Source organism: Corticium candelabrum, chromosome 1 (genome assembly GCF_963422355.1).
Source record: "Corticium candelabrum chromosome 1, ooCorCand1.1, whole genome shotgun sequence".
Taxonomy (NCBI): Eukaryota; Metazoa; Porifera; class Homoscleromorpha; order Homosclerophorida; family Plakinidae; genus Corticium; species Corticium candelabrum.
The window spans coordinates 11,958,983-11,982,436 of record NC_085085.1 but is presented as its reverse complement, the minus strand read 5'-3'; the positions used below and the strand labels follow the sequence as shown (position 1 = coordinate 11,982,436).

The 23,454-nt window shown below is 39.3% G+C and overlaps 2 protein-coding genes across 5 annotated transcripts; both read right to left on the bottom strand.

Annotated features, from left to right (window-relative positions):
- Positions 1–17: 17 nt before the first annotated feature.
- Positions 18–12,019, bottom strand: LOC134178579 (serine/threonine-protein kinase ULK2-like). Of its 4 annotated transcripts, XM_062645457.1 has the most exons (24): positions 11,889–12,019; positions 11,728–11,823; positions 11,585–11,626; positions 11,488–11,520; positions 8,543–8,579; positions 8,428–8,478; positions 7,532–7,657; positions 7,398–7,471; positions 5,794–5,895; positions 5,675–5,733; positions 5,538–5,620; positions 5,431–5,478; positions 4,249–4,304; positions 3,973–4,185; positions 3,873–3,909; positions 2,152–2,987; positions 1,025–1,162; positions 927–967; positions 745–863; positions 595–680; positions 496–537; positions 374–424; positions 230–317; positions 18–159 (listed from the first exon to the last, which is right to left on the bottom strand). In XM_062645457.1, exons 1-24 carry the CDS (start codon positions 11,976–11,978, stop codon positions 89–91), a joined length of 2,619 nt encoding a protein of 872 aa, XP_062501441.1. In that variant the 5' UTR covers positions 11,979–12,019; the 3' UTR covers positions 18–88. The 4 variants fall into 4 exon arrangements, 3 of the variants coding, with proteins under 3 accessions (XP_062501441.1, XP_062501435.1, XP_062501439.1); XM_062645451.1 differs by having other exon boundaries at positions 496–680; XM_062645455.1 differs by having other exon boundaries at positions 496–680; positions 11,488–11,517.
- Positions 12,020–12,662: 643 nt separating this feature from the next.
- LOC134182569 (protein regulator of cytokinesis 1-like) lies at positions 12,663–20,986 on the bottom strand. Its single transcript, XM_062649992.1, has 15 exons — positions 20,822–20,986; positions 20,633–20,765; positions 18,464–18,586; positions 17,972–18,217; positions 17,648–17,818; positions 17,049–17,198; positions 16,850–16,920; positions 16,704–16,780; positions 15,499–15,731; positions 14,241–14,387; positions 14,097–14,170; positions 13,902–13,950; positions 13,599–13,709; positions 12,907–13,047; positions 12,663–12,844 (listed from the first exon to the last, which is right to left on the bottom strand). Exons 1-15 carry the CDS (start codon positions 20,836–20,838, stop codon positions 12,779–12,781), a joined length of 1,809 nt encoding a protein of 602 aa, XP_062505976.1. The 5' UTR covers positions 20,839–20,986; the 3' UTR covers positions 12,663–12,778.
- Between the last annotated feature and the right edge of the window lie 2,468 nt (positions 20,987–23,454).

Here is a 23,454-nt window from a genome sequence, read left to right as displayed (position 1 = left end):
AATATACATTACCCATTGTCTGGCTAAAATTTATTATTATGTGTTCTTATCAGATACGAAATAGTCTTAAAAAGGTTCAGTACAGTAATTAATCTATCTCAGCAGATGTTGTACATGAGCTTCTCAATGTCATCATGTGTTGACTGAGTACAGAAATACCTAGCAGTAGGAGACAATAGATAAACAACTTACTGACATGGTACATGTGTACAATGTCCCAATTGCTTACTTTTATCAAGCACGTCTTTGTCATACAAATCTTCACTATTGTCGAGTAAACCTCTCAGCAAAATCATTGCCCTCGAGTAATCAGAACACTATAATGCAATGCATCAAAACCATACAATAACAAAACAATCACATCAGTTCATACGTTAACGGCAATCCCATCAGACATCGTCTCTTTATCAACACATTCTTGGCACTACAAAATGATTGACACCGTATCATGTAAATAATACTATATTTATTATATCACACTAAACATCAACTAACCAACTGCAAAGCTTGTAGAAATGCCAACTTCTCTGCTACAGGCTGCAAAAGCAACATGTTGAGAAACAAGAAAAACGTGATAGTATTGAACACTAGTACCAATCTCACTGTAGAAAAGTCTACAGCAAGCAGTTTCTTGTATCGAGTAATACAACGTGTACGAAGTTCAACGAGTTGCTTTACAGCTGACGAAAGCATCCCACTCCGTGACACATATGCAGCACATTGTACAAAATACATTCGACTTACTTCTCTTAACATTAGATGATTTCATAAGTCGGCCATCTTCTATTTCTTTCTTTGCTATTTGAAGAGTATTTGACAGCAAACCTAAAGCAAACTGATACAATGCCAACTGCTCTTCAATCCTGGCAAAACATCGAGATTGAGTAAACATCATACGACTCGACTTCATGAAACTCATCACTAACCTTCTGTTGCTACCAACAGCACCCAGTTGGTCAGCCAAATTCTGTATAAAACGATTATAAATTTTTCATGCAGTCACGACAGTGTTCAAACAGCCTACATCGCCTCTCTGAGATGACGACGACGATGAGCTAATAAGACTTCCTATCAGACTGGCTCGTGACTGAGCAATGTTGATAATTTCAGAAACATACTCATAAGTGAATGACAGTTGACGCATTGTCTCAGTTTGCGATGCCTATACGATATTGCAACACCAATTAAATACCACAAATTATAATAATCATGACAGTAGAGACAAACAAAAATGAGAAAGTATGTAGAATGAATGAGATATGGCAGCAAATAAATGGCAGTTGGACAAGCAAGCGAGTAGCATATGAAAACAAACACAGAAACACACAAAGATGTAATTTCTGAGCAGTCTGTGCCACACAAAATCATATCAAAGCATAAAAACATTTGTAAGTTGCCCTTAAAAGGAATTCGTCACAATATTTCAGTTGGTGAATCTTCATCACATGAATACACACTAAATAACAATTACATGGCTATTCTCCTGTCAAAGTTATAAACCAAATGGATATATGACAAAGCATCAGCTCAAGAATGTCATAATTTAGCAATTCTTCTTTAATGAAAACAAGCTAGCAGACGGCAAGAGACACAACAGATAGACAAGCCAATAAATAAACAAACAAGCACAAACAAAGCATCAAATACTGTACTTGCTTGATTGTTACTCCAGGGTTCAAGTAAACTCCCAGCCCCTACTTTGGCGAAGGCTCTAAGATTTTGACACCTCTTAGTCCTTTAATTAGTGCTAATCGGTGCTTTCCACAATGACTGTTTGCTAGATTTGCTCCTGTAGAAACGCTGATGTTCTTTAATGCCTGTCGACCACATGTTGAAGGTGATAAAAGATTAGGTTTCTATATTTTAGGTAGTGGTGGTGGTTTGAAGCTTTACTAGTATAGCAGCATGCTGTTTAAGTTTAATTAATCAATCAATTTGCCAATTAACAACTTTAGATGTCAATTTTTTTAGAAAGACTTCATCCCATACTTGATCATTGACTCTGGCCAACCATTGGGGTGGGGTAATATCAAGCAAGTACAGTATCGACACAATATCTGACAAACAACAACAACTAAAGTAGGAAACAGAAATCAAAACATAGCACAACCAAGTACATCAACTGCATAGTAGCTAGATAACAGTACTCACGTCCATTATTGTTTCCTCTGACAAATGTGGTGCCCGAAACTCTACCGTCCCTTCCATGATCGGTGGTGATGTGCCAATCAGCAAGGCTCTACTAGGACTAGGAGAAAATGAACCGGGAACAGAACAGTGCCGATAAACTCGTTGAGATGTAGCAAATCCTGCATCCAGAGGCCTCATCGGTGGAGACGTACCAAATTGTCCCTGCAAATGTAGAAAGCAAGGGTCTGTATGCGAACGATGTATTGGTTGGTTTGGAACCGGACTAGTGCAGTTCCTATGAAAAGCTTGATCTTGAAATGAAATACGATGCAATTGCTCGGCAACATTAGGACTGGCAGTCTGTCCACGTCTTCTTCTACCATATCTTCTACTCGAAGCAGATCGAGCGTATGCGGTTGGACTGTTATTACCAAACTTCACTCGATTGGCCGAATCAAATGCCGTGTGGATAGGCTTGTAACGTTCCTGCATCGGAGGTGACAATCCTGCGTGTGAAAACAATCTTCTGAGTGGCCCCGTTTCTTTTCCTGGAGTCATAGGAAATGATGGAAGAGATGCCGGTTCAGAGAGCGGTGAACTGTGACTATAGGAAGTCAGACCGGAAAGGGAAGAAAACGGCGAAGAATAATGTTCAAGTGTTTGCGCTGTTGCTTGTGGCGACGCATGAGGAGATAAATGACGACTGGCCTGCACAGTACGAGGCTTAGACGACGGGTGGTTGGAAGCAGTAGACGTCGGTGGAGACACAGCACAAGGTGGGCTGGATGAGAACGATTTCTCAAACAAGCTGAGAGAAATTCCATACTGACTGTCGATGCTCTTCTGTCTGTGTCCTTCTACAAATACCAACACTCCCATAACGATCAAACAGAATACAAACGACAGCTACATGTTCTACGGTGACAAACCGGACTGACAAACAAGCAAATTGAGCAGGCAAGTATAAAAGCACTAGAATACCGTATTTCTTCATTAAATGCCTCCCTCATATAAATGCTGCAGCTGAGAGTACAGATAAAATCTAAACAACGTCCTTGAATAAATGCTGCCATCGCATTTCAATAGCTCAAAGTTTGAAGGAAAAATCACACGACTTCTTTGGAGGCATACGTGAGGCAAACGTTTTTTGGGACTACTTGGACACTGTTTCACCACATGACGTCTCAAACTGTGAAATGTGCGTACATCAGTATCGTAAGTGTTGCATGTTCTCTTGAAAAGATATCAAACCTACAACGTGTACACGTACACACTCCTAATAATACTATAAAGCAAGGAAAGAGCCTTTAACAAATAAATAAATGTCTCCCTCGTTTAAATGCCGCCATTGAAACCCTAACTAAAAATATAAACACCGTGGCGTTTAATCAAAGAAATACGGTAGTCAACAAGCCACCACAAAAACAGACAAACTAAAACTGTAATTGCACATCGGTCACGAGAATGCTCAACATAAGAGAAATTACTCAACAAACTGCTCTAGCAGAGTCATTGATCATGACCCGAGGTGCGCATGCACTAAGGTTAGTTAGTGCGCCTGTGGGTCAAGAAACAAATGGACAGACAATTGGAATGCAGCACATGTGTTCATTGTTATCGCCTCGAGTTAATTAGTATGCCAATGGTGAGCTCATTCATAAAGAACACGTATTAGTAAGAACGTATTTCATAGAGAGAGATCAACACAACATACAAACAGACGTTTAACAGGCACATCTTACTCGGTGATTGATGACATCTCTGCACCATCACGTATCCCTGTAATACAATAAAACTATCTCTTCAATACTAGTATACAGAACATATCATCGTAAGCCTCACGTCTAAGTCGCTCTCTGCATCAAGTGACTCATCGTGTTGAAAGCTGTCTTCTTCAGCCAACAGTTCAACATCACCAGTCTGACCCATTCCTCGACAGAGAGACGGCGGCTGGTACGACGACGGATGATACAAGTCCTCACATGTCGCATCTGATAGCAACGGAGACTCGGCGTGATTTGCATGGACGTTAGCAAACTCGTTTTCAATCGGAAACTGCAGTCAATCAAGAGCATTAGACGTGTTCGGTGTCAAACAATTACATGAATCACTGTTTACAGAATCAACGCCGAACGGAGTGTCAACTGCAGACTGAATTGGAACAGGTTCAGAAGCTACAACAAAGAATTGATACATTTGTAAATTATTCCAATACGTTCATGAAAAATACTAAATTTTGTTGATGTAGATTTAATTAACAACCATTAACAAAATGTCATAATTGATTGTAAGACATCAGTTGCTAACAGAAATTCATATACCGTATTTCTTTGATTAAACGCTCGTGTTTATGTTTTAGCTAAGGCTTCAACTGCGGCGTTTAAACAAGGATGGCATGTATTTGAGGGCGTCGTCTATTTGTTAAAGGCTCTCTGTCCGTGCTTCATGAGTGTCACACTGTAGCTTTGATAATTTTTCAAGAGAACATACTGGTATACGCATTTCACACTTTGAGACATCAGTGTGGTGAAACAGTATCCGGGTAGTCTGAAGAAACGTTTGCCTCACGTATGCCTCAAAGAAAAAGGACTCCATTTTCCTTCAAAATTCGAGCAATAGATAAAATGCGGCGTTTAATTGAAGACATATGGCAATAGAATCTGCTTTAATGTATGAGGTACTCTAGATTTCTGAGTTGATCTGTTGACTACAAAGTGGGCATCAAAGTAACTGAGTGCATATCGATAACAAGTACATAAACAATGAACAACTAGAAATTGTAATGGGGACATTATGGCAAACAATGATTTGACCAATTTATAGCAGATCAATCAAACCAAAATAATATTAACAAAAATGGCTCTGCTTACATTTCTTATTACCTAAGAACACTTACAGTGATTGATACACAGTTTGATACCCAAGCTCTGACAAGATACAAGACGCAAGGAAGCCACTAAATGTGCATACTGTGAGGCATTAATATCAACCCACTAAATCTAAACTATGTGTGCCACTTAATTAAGCAAAAGATCCAGTTGCTAATCGATCAGAGTTTTTCAACAAGCAGTGATCTGTACAGCGCATAGACAGCTGGATTTGAAACCAGAGTAATAGAACATGGTAAACACATGCAAAGACGTGATGTCACTACCTCTCCCCTCCCTCCTCCTCCCTCCCTGTGTGTGTGTGTGTGTGTGTGTGTGTGTGTGTGTGTGTGTGTGTGTGTGTGTGCACGCGTCTTACAATAGCAAACGATTTAGTTCATGTACACATAAACAAAATAGCAAAAGAACTTACAGATAACATGCCGCTTTTCTGCGAGAAATGGATGACTGAAAAACTCGGCTACAACACACAAATAAACAATAACCACAAGAACACACACTATAGTCACAGCATCAGACAGAAAGGAATTCTGTAACGTGGATCTCTTCGCAACAAATGTCTCAGCAGATCTTGCAACTCGGAAGAAACCGAACCGTCAAGCCTAAAGCAACACCAATGTTAGAGTTTGTATAAACTTAATAGTGCTCACACCCACTCCACTTCCAAATTCTTTTCATTTTCATAGAATTTTTTCAAAGCAGCAGGAGTTGAAGCCTACAATTATAAAATGTCAGTAAGTCATAAAGAGTGTAGACAACGTCCAAACACATTTACATAGAACGGAGCCTTCCCGGTGAGACACTGATAAATAATCGTGCCGATACTCCAGAGATCACATTTTGCATCGTACTGCTTCGACATCAACACCTCAGGAGCCTACATACATTCACAGCATGCACTTTGCATACACAAGCACCAACATATACATCAAACATCAGAACTATGTCGATTAGAAGAACACGCAATACAAAGCATGTAGAGAAAGATTCGTATTACAAACTACAGTAGGATGTCATCTGAACACCAGTTAATCAAACGTGTCGGTCTACCGAATAACGCGTGCCTCGGATTCACTCTAGCTTTGCGCACACTAAACTGTAATGCGCTTGAGCATCAGAGTACACATGTATGGCATGTCAAAACATCAAGAGCCGCAAAAGAAGCGAAAATGAGTCATCTGTTGATTTTGCTTCTTGGTGTGGTAAAAGTACTACCCTACTGCTCTTAATGTTTTTCAAGACTAATCTTTCGAGACTCCAAAAATAATTTAGAATTTTTGAGAATCCTAATTTGAGGTCTTGATATGCAAAACTAGTCATTTGATTTAATTTTTGTGTATTTATTCTTTCAAACTGATTCAATTCTCTAAACATTTCTAGTTGGTATCTTGAGCTGCACACTACCGTCTAGCGGCCATTTTTGACGATGTGTTTCGTGTGCACACACAAAAACCAAAAGCCCAGACAATCGACAATTTTGAGACCAAAATATTATTTTCTGTTATCCTATTATGTTTCAAAGGAAAAATATTCAAAAAGATTATTACTCGAGAAACATTAGGAGCAGTAGGATATAATAATAGTATTAAATCACTACCCAAGAACATACCAACACTGAGCCTTGGAGTCCCAGACTTGTGTGTGTGTGTGTGTGTGTGTGTGTGTGTGTGTGTGTGTGTGTGTGTGTGTGTGTGTGTGTGTGTGTGTGTGTGTCAAGTAGGTGTCAGTTATCGGGACTATGCAGAGTTATGAACGGGTCAGAGAACAAAAGTGTTTGCATAAGTGACATCCTACTGTAATAGTAAAAATTTCAAAAATTTACCGCCACTAATTTCTGCCCCCTGTTTAGATGTTACAATTCATCAATACAATATTATCAACAAGAATATGAGTGTCCAGCTTGGAAATCGCGTTCTGAGAATATCGGCCAAATCATAATCATACATTACCAAAAATGTCATCAGTTGTAATCTGCACCATGTAACCATTCTGTCAAAAATCTTGTCTCCAATACCAATTCCAACGTGAAGCAGTCAAAGCTATGCCAACTAGTTTAGCAGTTGTGTGTGTGTGTGTGTGTGTGTGTGTGTGTGTGTGTGTGTGTGTGTGTGTGTGTGTGTGTACACATCAAAATTTTATTTCTACTTGGTCAGCTCAAAACTGGACTGGTGAATCCGAGCATCATGTAATCTAATTGGTCTTTCCTAAAGACTAGATGCACAAACATCACGATGACAGTGTGTCGTCGCTGAGACGATTGGCAGTATGTTATCGCTTTCTGATTACTTTATTACTACGTCTCAGCATTGGCCAATCTAGCTGCCTAGTGTTAGATGTTAGATACCTCTGCAATGATTTACTGTAAGCCATCTTACATACCATGTACAGTGGAGAACCACACAAAGTAGCCGCCATGCTCTGTTCACCGAGAAAGCGAGCAAACCCAAAATCAGCTGTAACCAAATGCAACCAGTGAGGCAACAGCACTGTGTTTCATTGCTTTGACATCGTACCTAGTTTCACGGTAATGTTGGCCGGAACATGCGGATTCGGCTTGTTGGAATGATGGAGTAGAAGGTTCTGTGGCTTGAGATCTCGATGAATTATACCCAACGCGTGAATGGCACCCATCGCAGATGCTATAAGGCAATACAGAAAACATATACATACGTACAACTGATGGAGATAATAAACAATGTTGATATTAACCACTTGCAAAGTTAGTTAAGTTTTACTGCATAAACCACGTGTGATGACATTTGTTGTAAGTTGTTCGTTCAGAAAAATATGCTTTCTGTTGTCAAGCATCCAAGTCCAAAATTATGAGCCTAGCATGTCTTGGCTGGCATGTGAGACAGATATCACTCATTAGATGTCACTATTTTGTCAAAAACTACCTCACAAGCACCTGCTTCTAACATTTTCAAGACTGAGACTTTTTAGGCTCCAAAAATAATTTTGATTTTTTATATTATAATTTTTGAAGTTTTGATGTGCAATATTAATCATTTTTTGATTAATTATTTTTTCTATTTTATCAAGATGATTCAATTCACTAAACAGGTCAATGACGCTCAACACAATACTGCGGCAAAAGTTTTCTACCAGTCGATTCTCTACAGAAGCAGTATACAGTATATCGCACAGAAAGTGAAGTTGCCATCTTGAGCTGCAGACTTCCGTCATGCAGCCATGTTTGACAATGTTTCGTGTGCGTGTGCAAAGGCAAAAGCCTGGACATACAACGATTTTCAAGGTTTATCCTATAGTTTTTCAAGGGTAAAATTTTCAAAAAAATACTATTCAAAGAACATTGGGGGAGCAGTACGGTACACACTCTATGCACTTGTAAATGTCACTCCCGTCAAAGAAAGCAGTTTTCCTACTGACTCTTATTTAAATAACTTACCAATCTGTCGAAGAAATATCTTGATCGTGTCTTCGCTGAGCGTCTTTTTTGCTAACAACAAACAGCAGAGACGATAACAGAATGACCATGTATTCAACATCGTGTGCCACGGTACCTTGCAAATACTCTGCCAAGTCTCCACCATTACAAAACTGCAAAACCAATAACGTTAATTAAACGAAAAGTTTGAAATACACATCTGAATTGTCGCACTCAGAAGGAAAGTAGAAAGTCAACTGTTGAACATGTAGAAACTCTATGATATGTTTGTTATGTATAAAAAATTAAGTAAAATACAAAATAAAGAGTACTACTGTATACAACAAACTTTTGATGGGGAATAGTTTGCCGGATTTTCCAGCGAGCGCCAATACAAATTCTGCCATTTGACCACTGTGATATCGTGACGTCATTTCAACGTTATCACCCACATGCATCAGGCATCATGCATATGGCGATGTGGTGGTATGTCATGAGAATGAGGCCACAAGATGGTAACCCCTGCTTGCTGTCCGTTGTGCCTACCCTGTGTAGCAGAGAGGTCAAACATAAGCATGAGGCCGTAAAGCTTAGATGAATTAGCCAACAAGGATGTCCAACTGCCAAAATAAAATCCACCAATATGTGTTTTTTTGTCAATTTTTAGCAAACTGATAAACTAAATTCCCACCAATCTTGTACGATAATCGGCCAGCTAAAGAGACGATAATCGGCCAGCTAAAGAGACAATAATACGTCCGGCGTTTACTGACAAGAAAAGAGGAAACTTGGTCTGTAAAGATTTTCACAAAATATTTTAACTTGGTAACATTCAAACCATGTCACATTTAGCAAGTTTTGTCTGTCACTTCAAACGTTTCCAGAAGTGCTAAAATCATTCTAGAGTAGAACTGGTACGACACGTCGATGTTGTTCTTCATAGTCTGATAGCAAGAAAAATTGTAATCGAGTACATCAGTATCTACAAGCATAAGTACTATGTGTCCTGTCATTTTTGTTGATGGATGACAGTCTCAGTTTTTTATCCACTCTTTTGGTTACATACATAATTCTGTAGTCTATGTGTTGATGTACTACCTTCACTCATGAGTAAATATGCATGCTCAGAATCTGCCAGTAATTCTAGATCCAACACCTTCAAGTGAAAGCCAACAAGAAAGCTAGACTCGCATCTAGTCTGCTCCTCATGAGCCCATATATTCATGTGCTCAACCGCGTGCTGGCGTTTCAGTCTCATAACATATCATGTCACAGGACCACTTATTTCATTACTCAATTAGTAACCACACACTTTAATATGCCATCTCAGATTCCTAAATTGCCCCACATTTAAGTTAACAATAAGACAAAGTGATTGGTTCCCACATTCTAATCGACAATGCAGTCTTGTGTAAGCAAGTGTAGCCAATCTTATTAGTGCAATTGAAAGTACAGTAGATTAAGCTAGGTTGCTAGCATTAGCAGTGGGAATTATAACAGTCAGACATTGGACATTTGTCCAACCAAAACAAACTGATGTCCATATAGTCAAATTCAGACCACAAGGGTAACGTAAACCTGCTAGATCAAACAGAGTACAGTACCATTGACGTCACATCACCGCCAACAGATCTGCCTACAGGTGATACTTAATTTAGTTTGGTATAATTAATAATTTATAATTATAATGAAACGAGTCTTATTATGGTTCTTTCTCACTGTCTGTGAGAATAGACTTGTTTCCGTCAATAGGGAGTTTCCGTGATATGGCATGGAGATCGATGGCAATGAGGATCAGTGCTTTCCTGGTAGTTGTTGATACTGGGCGTGCTGTTCAAAGCTGGCAAAATCCTCGTAGTGCACACAATCAATAATCGATAAGCCAGTTACTAGGGCCATATGGATTACACGGAAACATGTACTTCTCTGGACCTTACCTGCCAGGTTGGTGGGCACCCAGTTGAGGGTCAGGACCCCACTTACCCTACCTAGAGGATGATGACAACATATAATGTTAATTTAAAATAATTTAAATAATAAAGTTAATTTAATTTAATGTACTCTAATAATTAATATTTATTATCAATAAAGTCAATCTTAAAACAGAACTTGTGTCCAACTACAGTACACCTCGATTATCCGCACTTCTCCCGCAGACAGGATAGAAGTCCGGATAATCAAAATTTGATAAATATCAACTAATTGTCCTCCACTGTACAAGACCACACTCTGTTTCCACACTTACTGTACATTCACATCACTAGAAGAGTCATCAACAGCTGCCTATTTATTAGATTATATGTTCTCTGTTATGTATTCGCTCATTTGTGAGAGGCTGTGCAGTACCTACAGCGTATTAGGACAAAGTGAAATATTACCCTACTGCTCATATTGTTTTCTAGTAATAATCTTTCCAAAATTTTGCCTTCAAAAATAATAGAATAACAAAAAAATAATATTTTGATCTCGAAAATTGTCGGTTGTCTGGGCTTTTGGTTTTTGCGTGAAACATAGTCAAAGATGGCCGCTAGACGAAAGTGTGCAGTTCAAGATGCCAACTAGAAATGTTTAGAGAATTGAATCAGTTTGAAAGTATAAATAACTAAAAAATTAAATCAAAAATGACTAATATTGCACATCAAGACCTAAAAAATTAGGATTCGTAAAAAGATTCTAAATTATTTTGGAACTTCAAAAAGAATTAGTCTCGAAAAACATTAGGAGCAGTAGGGTAATATAGTTCCTTTATCCAAGAACTCGAAAAGTCGGGGGACACAGAATTTGTCTGGATAATCGAAGGTGTACTGTACATTGAGTGGTCTCTGACCCACTTACAAAAGTTATAATCCCCACTGATTAGCATAATCGAGTTAGTAAGGGTCTCTTCCAAGTGTGAAGTCTTACTAGCTTCCAAGTCAGGTGGTCCTCTAGCACTAATTGTCAACAGAAGAAATGCCTATCTCTCCATCTCACTCCTACTAACAATACATTACAAGCGGACCTCCCAAGCCTTCAATGTGTGAACCAACGAATAAGGTCATCGATCTCGAGTGTTCTAAACACGAAAGTCTCGAACCTCACCTCTAGTACAAGATACAAGTAGCTCTCCGTCTTCTACAATCAATATATGATTACACATTAGGTCTATAACAGTCTACAACGTTTATACAATACTCACCTGGTAGTGATACAGACGGACCACATTCTCGTGTTGCACTTTCTACAAAAATCGCAACAGTCACGCGACATCAGTGGGTAATATGACGTCATGCAGCCTGGTAATAGGTGCGTTGCCAAGAACAGTGACGTTTTCATACTTACTTTCAAAATCTCCATTTCTTTCTCTAGCGCAGCTTGCGTCTTTGCTTGAGCATGTTTTACCGTAATACGCTTGACAGCCACTGTAAAGTCCGGATGCTAGCAAGAGAAATCGAGATACACGTTGGATATCAGTGAAAAGATTTGCTCGTGATGTCTCTTACGGTTTGCTTGTGTCCTTTAAAGACAATGGCGAACGCTCCATGCCCCAGCAGGTCTTTCCGTTCGAAACAGTATTCACCAACTACTTCCATTGCAATTACAATGTTCACGTGATATGTTTACTGTAGTTTGCGCGCGTTAGTCACACCTTTTGCGGTCCCGGATGTGAAAGACAGTAATTTGTTATTGCCTGTAGATAATTATTTATTTGACACCACAAAATGATATTTAAAATATTCTGTAAGATTGTAATTGACTGTTTTCCAAGCATATCAAATGCCAATGATGTCATTTAGGTATCAACACACTTCTAAAATTTACATTTGATATCATGCTGTGCAACACCAGAATAATAAAATTGTAATTATTGACTATAATTATAGTCTCACGTAGCCATCAAACTTCCGGGCTTTTTAGTACAATAGCGACCACTCGTTCGCGGCTATTCAGCGATTTGTTATCAATAAGTAACATACATGTATAATTTTTAGCTTGCACTAAGTACCATTGCACGAGGTCTGCTCTCTAAATTAGCAGCTGATTGAGCCTCGCGACAAAAAGCTACCTGTGTAGGCTTTGAAACTTTTTAATAATAACTAACAATAGAACAGACTAATGTAGCCACAGAAATGTCAAGCAAAGTGAATTGGGCGCTAACAACAGTGTTGCTTCATGCGCTAACTAGTCTGGAAATTCGAGGCTACAAAAATTTTAGCGTGCGCGAGCTAAGTATTCAGGTTTACTTTTAATTAGAACGCTCGGCGGTCAGCGTATTTAGAATACCATTTCATCATTTTCCCCAAAATCTAAATATTCAAAACAAGCGAGATGAAATGTAGCGACACTAAACTAAAACTATACAGTCTACAATGGCTACTTCTAGATACGATGATCAATCTTTCTTATTGCTGATGATGCTGCTTCTCAACATTGCAGATTCTGGCTTGTTTAGTATGCGCTAAACAACAACAGACTTTACCATGAAAATGTCAATGTTGAAACCCATTGCTGCCTTCCTACCGTAAAATCAGTATAAGTTCCATGAGATGATATAGATGAGTCCACTTTTGCACGTTCCTGTGTTGTATCATTGACACTGAAGTTTTGATCCATTGCTATCTTCCTTCTTGCTGCCTGCAGTGCTGCTGTCCGATTAGGTGTCTGTAAATAAAACTTCAATATGGATGCGGCTGACATAGTAATGGAAACTTGTCGGAACAGTAAACAGATAAACAGACAGACATACACACAGACAGACTAGTCTCGCGTAGGCAGGCCCTTCTCACGTACATCCTTTCGGCAAGAAAGGGTCTGGGGAAGTGCTTTCTATAGTTTAATTTGTTCTGCTGCCGTCACTTATCCCACTGCATTCGGGTGGGGTAAGAGGTCATTGGTGGGCTATCAAAATTGATAATGAACACAACAACAAGCGTGTAGCAGATGTCATATCGTGACGTCATATTTGTTTTAGCGTTCTGATAACAACACCTGCAGCAGCAACACTCAGTTTGCGATCTACGTTTGTCTGAGCAATGAACGAGCAGGCATAGATGAAAAACCGCTGTGAAACAAACAAACAAACAGACACAAAATGACATAAACACAAACACAAACAGAAACCTAGACAAACAGACAGACAAATACAAAACATACAAACAAACAAAACAACTTGTATCATCCAGACAACACAATCTACCATTCCATATTCTCACTCGTGGTCCAGTCATTTTAGAGATAGCAGCGGCAGCAGCTGCTCTCTTTGATCGAACTCGTGGTGACTGAAGACTGGAATGGGCCAACAACGGCGTACTTTTGTGAGCCAACTAAACAAAAGAAAAGCACATTTTAGTTGACAAAGTCACAAGTACAATTAAATGTTGATATTAAAATTCTACTTCATCTACAGACTCACTAACATTTATTTGATAGTTACGCATGCTCAATAGGCTATACCATGGTGTCCAGACCTCACACATGTAATGTAATATTAATTATTCTGAATTTATGTTGTTCACCTTTGAGACCTTACATGCAGGACTTGCAGACACCGGCCCAGTAGCTTTTCTATAATGCAAAAACTGTCTGTTGCCATTAGAGCATTAAAACTCGGTATAAACTAATTAATAATTAATACGAGAAGTTCACACACACACACACACACACACACACACACACACACACACACACACACACAACAAACGATCATGTACCTTTTGAGTGGTGTAGTTGCTGGTTTACTGCCATACATCGTTTCCTCTTCCATCTGAAGCTCTTTCTGTTTACGCTAAGGAAAGAACATCAACATGTCCCTACAAGAATTCTCTCAATAATCCAATGCATTCGTATATCAATACTCTGTCAACTTTTGCTCTTTCTTTTTCTTCTTTTAACTGCTTCCAGTCAGACGTGATTGTGTCAAGGTAACGCCAGTCATTCACTATGAAGTATTGCTGCTGTGCACTTTCCCATTCAGTGATCTGAGTTTTCAGCCCTTTTTCTAGCTACAAACGGCAAGCATGATTGATCGACAAATAAAGACAAAAAAACATACAAACAAACAAACACGGAAATCTCCAACGCAAACTAAGATTGGAGTGTACCAAGCACACTCTCAACATTTATACAAGGATTGGAGGAGTCTAAGAGAGATAGGGTTAGTCTGAGATCTCTTCAAGGGAGGGGTGCAAAGGAATGGTTGGATGCTATTCCCACTTCCACAAAGTTTGCACTTAATTAGTTCTGGTGATTACTGTTTGGCAACACACGTGAGGTTGAGATGTAGAATGCCACTGTCATCTCGTTTAAGACACTGTGAATGTGGCTGAAGGCTTGATGAACATGGTTTTCACCTTCTTACTTGCAAAACAGGAGGTGGCCTTGTTTGGTACACAACGCCATCACTGGTGTCTGGGTTGATTGTTTAAAAACACTTTCAATCCCTCATCATGTTGAGTAAATTAACAGCAACGACCGACCACACATTTCAGTTTTTGATGCTTCAATCATGTTTGCATTGGGACATCGTATGATCTTGATATTTCACTGGCTCTCCCTTGGAATCAAGACATAATTGAAAGAGCAGCAGAGCAAGATGGATTTGCAGCACAAGCCAGAGAAGAATTGAAAGAGAAAAAGTATAAGGACAAGATACTAGCAGCAGGAGGACACGCAAAAACCATTTCCTTAGTACTGGAACACTTTGGGTGTTAGAGCTGAGAAGCTCACAAGTATCTTTATCAACTGTCTGAGAAATCGGTTGATGAATCTGGTAAGAAAATTTTAAGAATTATTGGAGGCGATGCTTATCAGTTGCTCTGCAATCATGTAATGCTAAAGTTTTATAAAAGAAGATTAGCCGTCAAGTGAAGAACATTGACTGTATTAGATGTTTATTCACTACAACTTTGTTTCAGTTAATTTGACTTGTGTAACTCATTATTTAGCTGTGGTGCCTTTTACTGATATTCACTGTATGGTAGTAGTGGTGTTGAAAATAAATGAAATACAGACAAACAAACAGACAGACAAACAGATAGACAAACAAACACAGACAAACAGATAGACAAACAAACAAACAAACAGCCTGCAAGTCAACATATAACTGTACTTCACCTTCGGAATCTCTTTTTGCAGCATCTTCCTTTCGGTCTGCTCTCTCAAAAGCCTTCCTCCCCTGTTCTTGAACTTGTCAGGGTTGTTGGCATTATCTCTGAGCTCCAGATAGCGTGTAAACATCGTTCGTCGTTTCTTAACCAATTCGTAAAGATCCTTCGTGTTCTCATACAACTCTTTCACTCGCTGCACTTCACACTCATGAGCATCAAGAACAGCATCTGTTGTTTCATCTAATGTACAAAAACAAAATACGATAAATAAACATGCTTGTTAAACTGTAATACGCTCTCACACTAATGAACAATCTGCAAGGCTGAGATCAATGAATGTATTTCTTTGTCTGTCTGTCAGTTTGTCTGTCTGTCAATTCGTATATTTCTTATACAAGATGCTATACTAACAGGCTACAATAAGCACAACATCCAGCAAATTCTAGTTAAAATTTTAGGACTCAAGGTCTCTAGGTACCCTACTGCTCCTAATGTTTTTCAAGTAATAATCTTTTAGAAAATCTTGCCTTCGAAAAATAATAAGATAACAGGAAAATAATATTTTGATTTTGAAAATTGTTGGCTGTCTGGGCTTTTTGTTTTTGAGCGTGTGCACATAAAACGTATCAAAAATGGCCGCTAGATGAAGGTGTGCAGCTCAAGATGCCAACTTGGCAAAAAGCAAGCAAATTCTCTTCTCAACTTCGGCTTCAAAGCGAATTGCCATTACCACTTCCCGTACGATATACCAATTCTGTGGAGAGTCAACTAGTAGAAAACTTTGTCGTAGTATTGTGCTGAGTGTCGTTGAGAGATCACTCAATCTTGTCAGTGGATGAAAAGAATTTGTACGTCATGTTGGATGGCAGAAGAAGGCCACACCAGCCTGTCTTTCAGCACTTGAATTTTAACAACTGCTGCCACGTGCACACTGCCAGATCAACACCCACGACTATGAATGATCAAACGAGATCAAAGAAAGGTAATATGAAATGGACTGAAGATCAAGAGGCCTGCACTTTCTACAGCTGAGAAGTTTTGATAAAACTTTCCATCAATCTACTCCTGGCTAATTAAATAAAAAAATTACTAATGAAAAAATTCTAAATTATGTTTGAAGTCTCAAAAGGAATTAGTCTTGAAAAACATTAGGAGCAGTAGGGTACATCTAAAATCTGTTTGTCTGTCTGTAACTGCAATAATTACACTCACCACTATTAATCATAGCAAATTCTTGTCTCTGCTCTACTCCAAACATACAAGCATCCCATACTCTTTTCAATTCGTCCCTAAGAAATAGAAACATATCTATCTATCTATCTTTATATATGGCTGTCTTCTTGTCATTTGCTACAGACCGTGTTGCATTGATAAACGATCTCATATTGAGTCTCTTTATCTCTTCAAGACGCTCAAGTTCCCGTCTCAACTAAAATAAAAGAGAAGGATGCAAACATACGCACACACACACAGTGACACACACACACACACACACACACACACACACACACACACACACACACACACACATTCTTTTCACGTTTTGCAGTTTGCAACCTTTTTTATGATGGCTGGTTTACATCCTTGACAGTTCTTCGTAAATTCAATTCTCTCGTCCTCCGGAATGTTAAGTCTCTGCCACATCGACACAACAGTGTTTCTTAGACTGACTGCTGTGTGTTCTAAATTATCAAATTCCTTCTGTAGCTGAAATAAGAAAACAGTACATAAATCATTCAAATGGCTGCATGATGCAATTATAATATGCAAACAAACAAAGAAACAAACTTAGACAGACAAACAGACAGAGAGAGTTGTTATATTCATCTTCACTTCAGGGCATATCTTGTGGCCCTGCCAATACAGTCTACAATGACTGCAAAACAGCTTTAAAAAGGAAACCACCAGATACTAACAGAAAAACAAACAGCTTTATAATGCAGTATGCAAACAAAGAAACAAACATAGACAGACAGACAGACAGAGAATTGTTTTATTCATCTTCACTTAATTAAGGGCACATCTTGTGGCCCCTGGCAATACGGTCTACAATGACTGAACAGCTTTAAAAAGGAAACCACCAGATACAAACAGACAGACAAACAGACAAATTAACAGACCAACAGACAGACAGAATCAAAACCATGTGTACGTACTTCTTGACAGAGGTCTTGTATTCTTTCTAGATTGTTGTCAGATAATAGAAATGACTCAGCTCCAAATGATGCAATCGAAATTTCAAAATCATTTTGTGGCTCTTTCTCCAACTCTTTCCACAACTGCAGTATCGACTCTTGAATGGTGCAATACGTAGCAACTCTACGCTCCTGGAAAAAACATATTAGACTATTGTATTGGAGGGATGCATCTCACAATACACTAAATTATTGCATTGGAAGAATGCATCTCACAATACACTAGACTATTGTATTGGAGGAATGCATCCCATGCATCTCATAATACAACAGCCATCGACAAACCTTTTCCTCTTCTAACATGTGAACTCTTTCCTTCAACTTCTCCAAGAACTCGACACTTGGAATGCCAACTGGAGTTCTTGGCCTTTCCTCTCCTGCTTGCAGTCCCAGTGTCTCACACAGTGATTCTTCAGACTCCTTTGCACACTTATAGGTCTTTAATCTGGTATACTTCTCCTTATCTAAACTCTCTAGCTTTGTTCTTAGGCACTGCTCCATGTTAACTAGAGCAAGACTTCCAGGTGCCGGCTACAAAACAAAGCATACTAAAACTGATTACAAATGCAGCATTTCTGTAAAGATCATTTGCTGGTATAAATACAATTTAAAACCTCATCATCTGTGTTAATATTAATTCTGGTCACCAGGCAAAGGCAAAAATTAGGAAAGTCAATGTTCATTGGTCAGTAGTGTTACGACTCAACACAAACACATGCTTTTGACAAATACAATAAAAATGTCTAAAAATTAGTAAAATTGCAAGCAACTGCTGACCATATCGGGTTCCAAGTCCAACTCGCTAAACAAACTGGTTGCCTCGTCTCTGTACTGGTCGATTTTCAATTTGATGTCATTCTTAAGAGTTTCTTCTTCGTCACACAGAGTACTGAATAAGTCCTAGTATACGGTAAAACAACATATTAACACAAAATCATAACAAACTCGACTAAGGTATGTTCGAGAAATGGAGGAACCTCAAGGAAAACCGAGACGTCTGAAACAAGTAAGCGTAGCCTACTGTAAGGTAAAATTTGCACCATTTGAAAGGCTTGCAACATGTAGACACAAACAAATTACATGGATTGGCTAACCAATAGAATAGAATTAGCAACAGTATGTTTGGTGTGTCAATAGTTCTCTGTTTAGACCAGTTGTGTACACACAAAGGTAAGTATTCGGAAGGCACTGCTAAGGGCAAGATGTACTAAACCCATTTTTTCAAACAGACTCTATAGTAAGCATGATACTTTCTGATAAAGACAATTACAACTAAAACAGACAGACGTACAAACTTGAACAAAAAGACAAAGAGAAACAATAAACAAGCAAGAAGACAGATTTCTTTATTCTGGCTCAAACTGTAAAGTACATACAATATCACTTTAAAACCAGACTAAGCAGTTGCAATGATTAATAGGCCTTGTGTGAATTCGTACGATTTAAATCAATAACTACTGTATAAGGCTGTGGTGGGACCAAAAATGCTTTTAGCGTCTCATTTTCGAGTGTCACATTGCCTATCATCTATAATACCTAATGAACCATGTAAACTGATCTTCGAGTAGGTTGTTTGGTAGATTGCTGGCTTTGTGTTGTATTGCGTGACTTGAGGGATGTGTTTCGACGTTTAGCTTACATATAGCTTTAGTTAGAACGCGCCGTTGTTTCTAGTGTTGACTAGAATCCGTTGGTGAGATCAGAGTTTTTTAGACAGGTGTTTTCTAGAGATCTGGATGTAAGTGACATAATGTCCTCACTGCCAACCAACAGTCAACACAACTGTCAACACCCGTAATCAAGGCTTACAACCTGCTTAGTATAGTGGGTCCTCTTCAGAGTCGTGCAGGTAATGCCCTAGGTTCAACGCAGAGCAACCTGAACAAGAACATTCATGACTAATTAGCGCTCCCCCACGACTGTATTCACTGCTGACCTCAAATCCAGGCTATATATCCGTGTTTGGTGACCATTGTTCCAGCAAATAGATAGCTGCACGCAAGTTCAGCTATTGCTAGTTTACATCACATTCCCATGTTTGCTAGCTACACGCAATGTGACACTCAAAAATGAGATGCTAAACAAATTTTTGGTCCCACCGCAGCTTTTTATAGTAGGTATTGATTTAAATCTTAGGAATGCGCATAAGGCCTATTAATAATAGATGTTGTGCTGACTTGTTGGCATAAAACCATGCATTTAAACTGTAGTCCTTAATTCTGTTATACAAACTGTCTCTCCATCTCCTGACCAATTACCCTACATTGTAGCCTTACACTTCTGTAGTACGACAGTAAAAAAACTGTTTGCTTCATCTATTAAAAATCAGCAGCATTGACAGACAAACGGATGAACAAAAAGACAGACAGACAGACAGACAAACAAGTTTTGTTGCGTTGTTGGCATCTGCCTCTGTCCCTTCTTGGGTCATACCAAGTTCGATGTTGATTTCCCTTATCTGGATGAACGCTCTTGTTGTTTTCCGTGTCGTCGTTTCTTTATTGATGTTACTGAAGTGTAATCACACTTTGCTGCCGCCGACTCTGTGCACATGTCTACGTCTGTTTTTCTCTTGGATGGCTTCAGATTCTGTTGGATGTACAGTGTAGCGCAGCCTTACCTTGGCCACGCGCACGGGAATTCTGCTGTCATCACAGAACTCATTTGATTTTCTCTTGCGTGGCTTCAGTACCTATGTATTGAGAGACAGACAGACAAACAGGAAGACAGACAGATAGAGACACAGGCCTAAACAAATGACCAGCCGTTTGGGTGCATGCACAGTTTACTCCAACACAACAGTTTAGCGCATCTATTAGCTAACAATAACAAAGAACAAACTCCTCAGCAGCAGCGCCAAGTCGCAAATCCCACTACCAAACCGAACACACCAAACCCCACAAAAACTGTACGCGACGAATCGTGCACTAACGAACGTATTCAAACCTGGGTCTGCTCAAATACAACTTTCATCCTCTCGCAGCGCTGTTCCTCACTAAATCCGATTGCCGCCCACAAATTTTCGATGCGCTGCAGGCCCGACTCGACACATTTGAAGAGACCAGCCCTCAGGTCGTCCCTGAAATAATCACATTTTTACGTTGCGCGTGTTCGAAGACTGATTTGAAAGCCTACCTTGCGTTACTGCTCATCGTTCGAAGGAAGATGTTTGAATGAACGGTCACTTATCGGTCGCGTGATGTGATTGGTCGCTTTGGAGAATAAGTTGATGTCAACCAGAACGATAGCCTCGGTACTCCAGACTGCTTTCTGCACGTGATGGCCGGGCTCCTCCCACTCTCCTCCCATACTGGACAGCTTCACATTCGAGATCTATGGATTCGGCGTACGCGAGCCAAATTCGGGTGTAGATCAGACTCGCCGTCTTTACTAGTTTTACGGTATCTGTAGGCGCCTCGCGTTGGTGATTGATATCTGCAAACATTGTCTATCAACATGTACAGTAGAATTGATCCTACTCCTAGTGTACGGGACGTGTGAATAGTTGACTGTAGGTGGCATTCACCTCCTGAAGGTGTTTCTTGGCTGTCAAGTACACACATTCCCTAGTTAACAATACAAAGGATGGGGCGACGGAACTTTGTGAGGCATTTTCTTCGTCGTTTGGTCACTTGCACGAATCGTTCCTATACCAATCTGTAGTCGGACACGGAAATGGTTTTTTGAAATTATAATGAAACATGGTCGTGGGGAGGAGAAATTTGAGGTTCGTGTACACACGCACGGCTAGATATCGAAGGAGAATATGACCACGCCCCTTTCTGTTGTCTATGAAGCCTCGCTATACTTGGCATTAGTGTGAGTAAATTTCTATTATTATTAGTTGTAGTTATTTAATTTATCGTTGCATGCATTCATGAAGTCTATAGTTAAACCCGGGCAAATTATGTTGCTAGAAATCAAGTGCCAAGAAAATCAAAGGACTAGTGATCACATCCTGAATATCCAGCAAGTCTTGTATTCAGATCAGAATTAATACAGAGTCTGCATGTTTCTCTATAGATATTCCTGCACAAACAAATGTTGAAATAACATTGCGAAACATTGTTGATTAATTTTATGCTCTTGCTATAGAGCGCTAGCGTTAGCTAGACTGCATGGACCAAAAATCTTTGATTGAGAGAATTAATCTCTCAAATGGGTTAATTGTTTATCTGGTCATATGTTTCCAGTCTTTCCTTGGCTCTCGTGGAGGGTCTGATGTATACACAGCTGCAGCAGCCTCTACGCCCTATACTATGTATACCCAAAGGTTTCCTGTGCAGTTGTTGCCGAATGGCTACTTTATCCTATACATTGTCCACCCTGCCAATTTTTAGTCCTTGCTGTCTATTCGCCTGTTATGTCGACGTCACTGTTGCTGCAGTGTATCTACGTATACCTCGCTAATGTCGGTGTCAAAGTGTCACTGTTATATAGCTAAATTATGATTGAAAAGAACTGCATGATAAACAATGTTCCTTGTTTTCCCGTCCTTTGTGAAAAACGTCCCTTTTTAGAAGCAACTCGAGAGCTGCTGACATAAAGTTGTCCATGGCTCCTACATACGAATACACACACGCAGACAGCTCTCCTTTATATCTTTATAAGACTCCAATCTATCATTTTTCCAAAATATAAATATTCAAACGAGCGATATATGTCAATAGGACATATATATATATATATATATATATATATATATATATATATATATATATATATATATGTGTGTTTATTTATTTATTTTACAATACCCCAACATCTCTCCCAATATTTCTCCCAAGTCAAGTAGGCAAATCCTAACGAACACCTAATACTTCTAATTGCGTACGTACATGTAACATCTTGGCGTTGCAGCATCATAGCTTACAAACAACTGTTCTAATATGTTCTTGAAAGCTCAAGGAAACGGTACCCCACCGATTAAGGATGTCTTTGAACATATATTCCTTTCACAGTCTTTAGAGCGAAAGATGATATGAAGCCCAGAGACTAAAAAACTAGTGGATAGAATAGACCACCTGCTGTGGTAACATTGGCTTCATGCCTGACATCTTTTTCAAATTCTGCTGCTTCTGCTGCTGCACCTGGACGGATCGCTGCTTTCAATATATAGGAAAGCTGTAAAGAGATACGGATTGTAACATCAAAATATCCAGGTCGACCATCCCTGAAATCTGGATGATATACGTCTTCTGGTCTGCTTGAATCATAACCTGAGCAGTTCTGTTCTTTTTGGTCTGCTTGTTTTCAACAACTAAAGCTTGAAATATTACTTCACAGAGAGCATTGTGACGTTGAACACGTAGCGGACCTCTAGAGCAGCTGATTAGGTGGTCACCAAACGGATCAATTGTAGCACCACAACAGCATAAAACAGATGGTGGAAGAGGAAATATCGGAATGCTGAGCCATGTCCGAATCGCAATTAGGAATTCATCCGGAGGAATGGTGAGACCTAGACTGGGGTTGGGTAATATGCCCCAACCAAGCCTCCGCGTGGTTCGACGAAATTGTGTTCAGACGAGCTTTGTCTCTTAAACTCCCATTTTCCATTTAAGGAGTTGACAACATTGTAATGTATCGGTTTCTGAATATCCTGCTGAGAAGCTGTGTTGAGATCCAAAGTGTGCATTGCAGGCAATTTCTTTCCAAGAATACTGTACGCTTCATTTTTGATTTGAACTTGAAAATCATGACAAAATACCTCTTCAGCAAATTCAGTGTTCGAGTTGCCTGCTTTTCTTAAGAGACTCTGAATCAAC

What these genes read in the sequence shown, in the direction of transcription:
- LOC134178579 (XM_062645451.1), bottom strand. Translation starts at nt 11,978, where the DNA reads ATGGAAGTAGTTGGTGAATACTGTTTCGAACGGAAAGACCTGCTGGGG. An exon ending in GTGGTTCTCCACTGTACATG is followed by an intron (nt 5,896 to 7,397) that starts GTATGTAAGATG and finishes GAATGTATGTAG; the next exon opens with GCTCCTGAGGTGTTGATGTC. An exon ending in CTGATGGGATTGCCGTTAAC is followed by an intron (nt 318 to 373) that starts GTATGAACTGAT and finishes ATTGCATTATAG; the next exon opens with TGTTCTGATTACTCGAGGGC.
- LOC134182569 (XM_062649992.1), bottom strand. An exon ending in AACCAGCCATCATAAAAAAG is followed by an intron (nt 16,921 to 17,048) that starts GTTGCAAACTGC and finishes CTTTTATTTTAG; the next exon opens with TTGAGACGGGAACTTGAGCG. An exon ending in GAACTTATACTGATTTTACG is followed by an intron (nt 12,845 to 12,906) that starts GTAGGAAGGCAG and finishes GTTGTTGTTTAG; the next exon opens with CGCATACTAAACAAGCCAGA.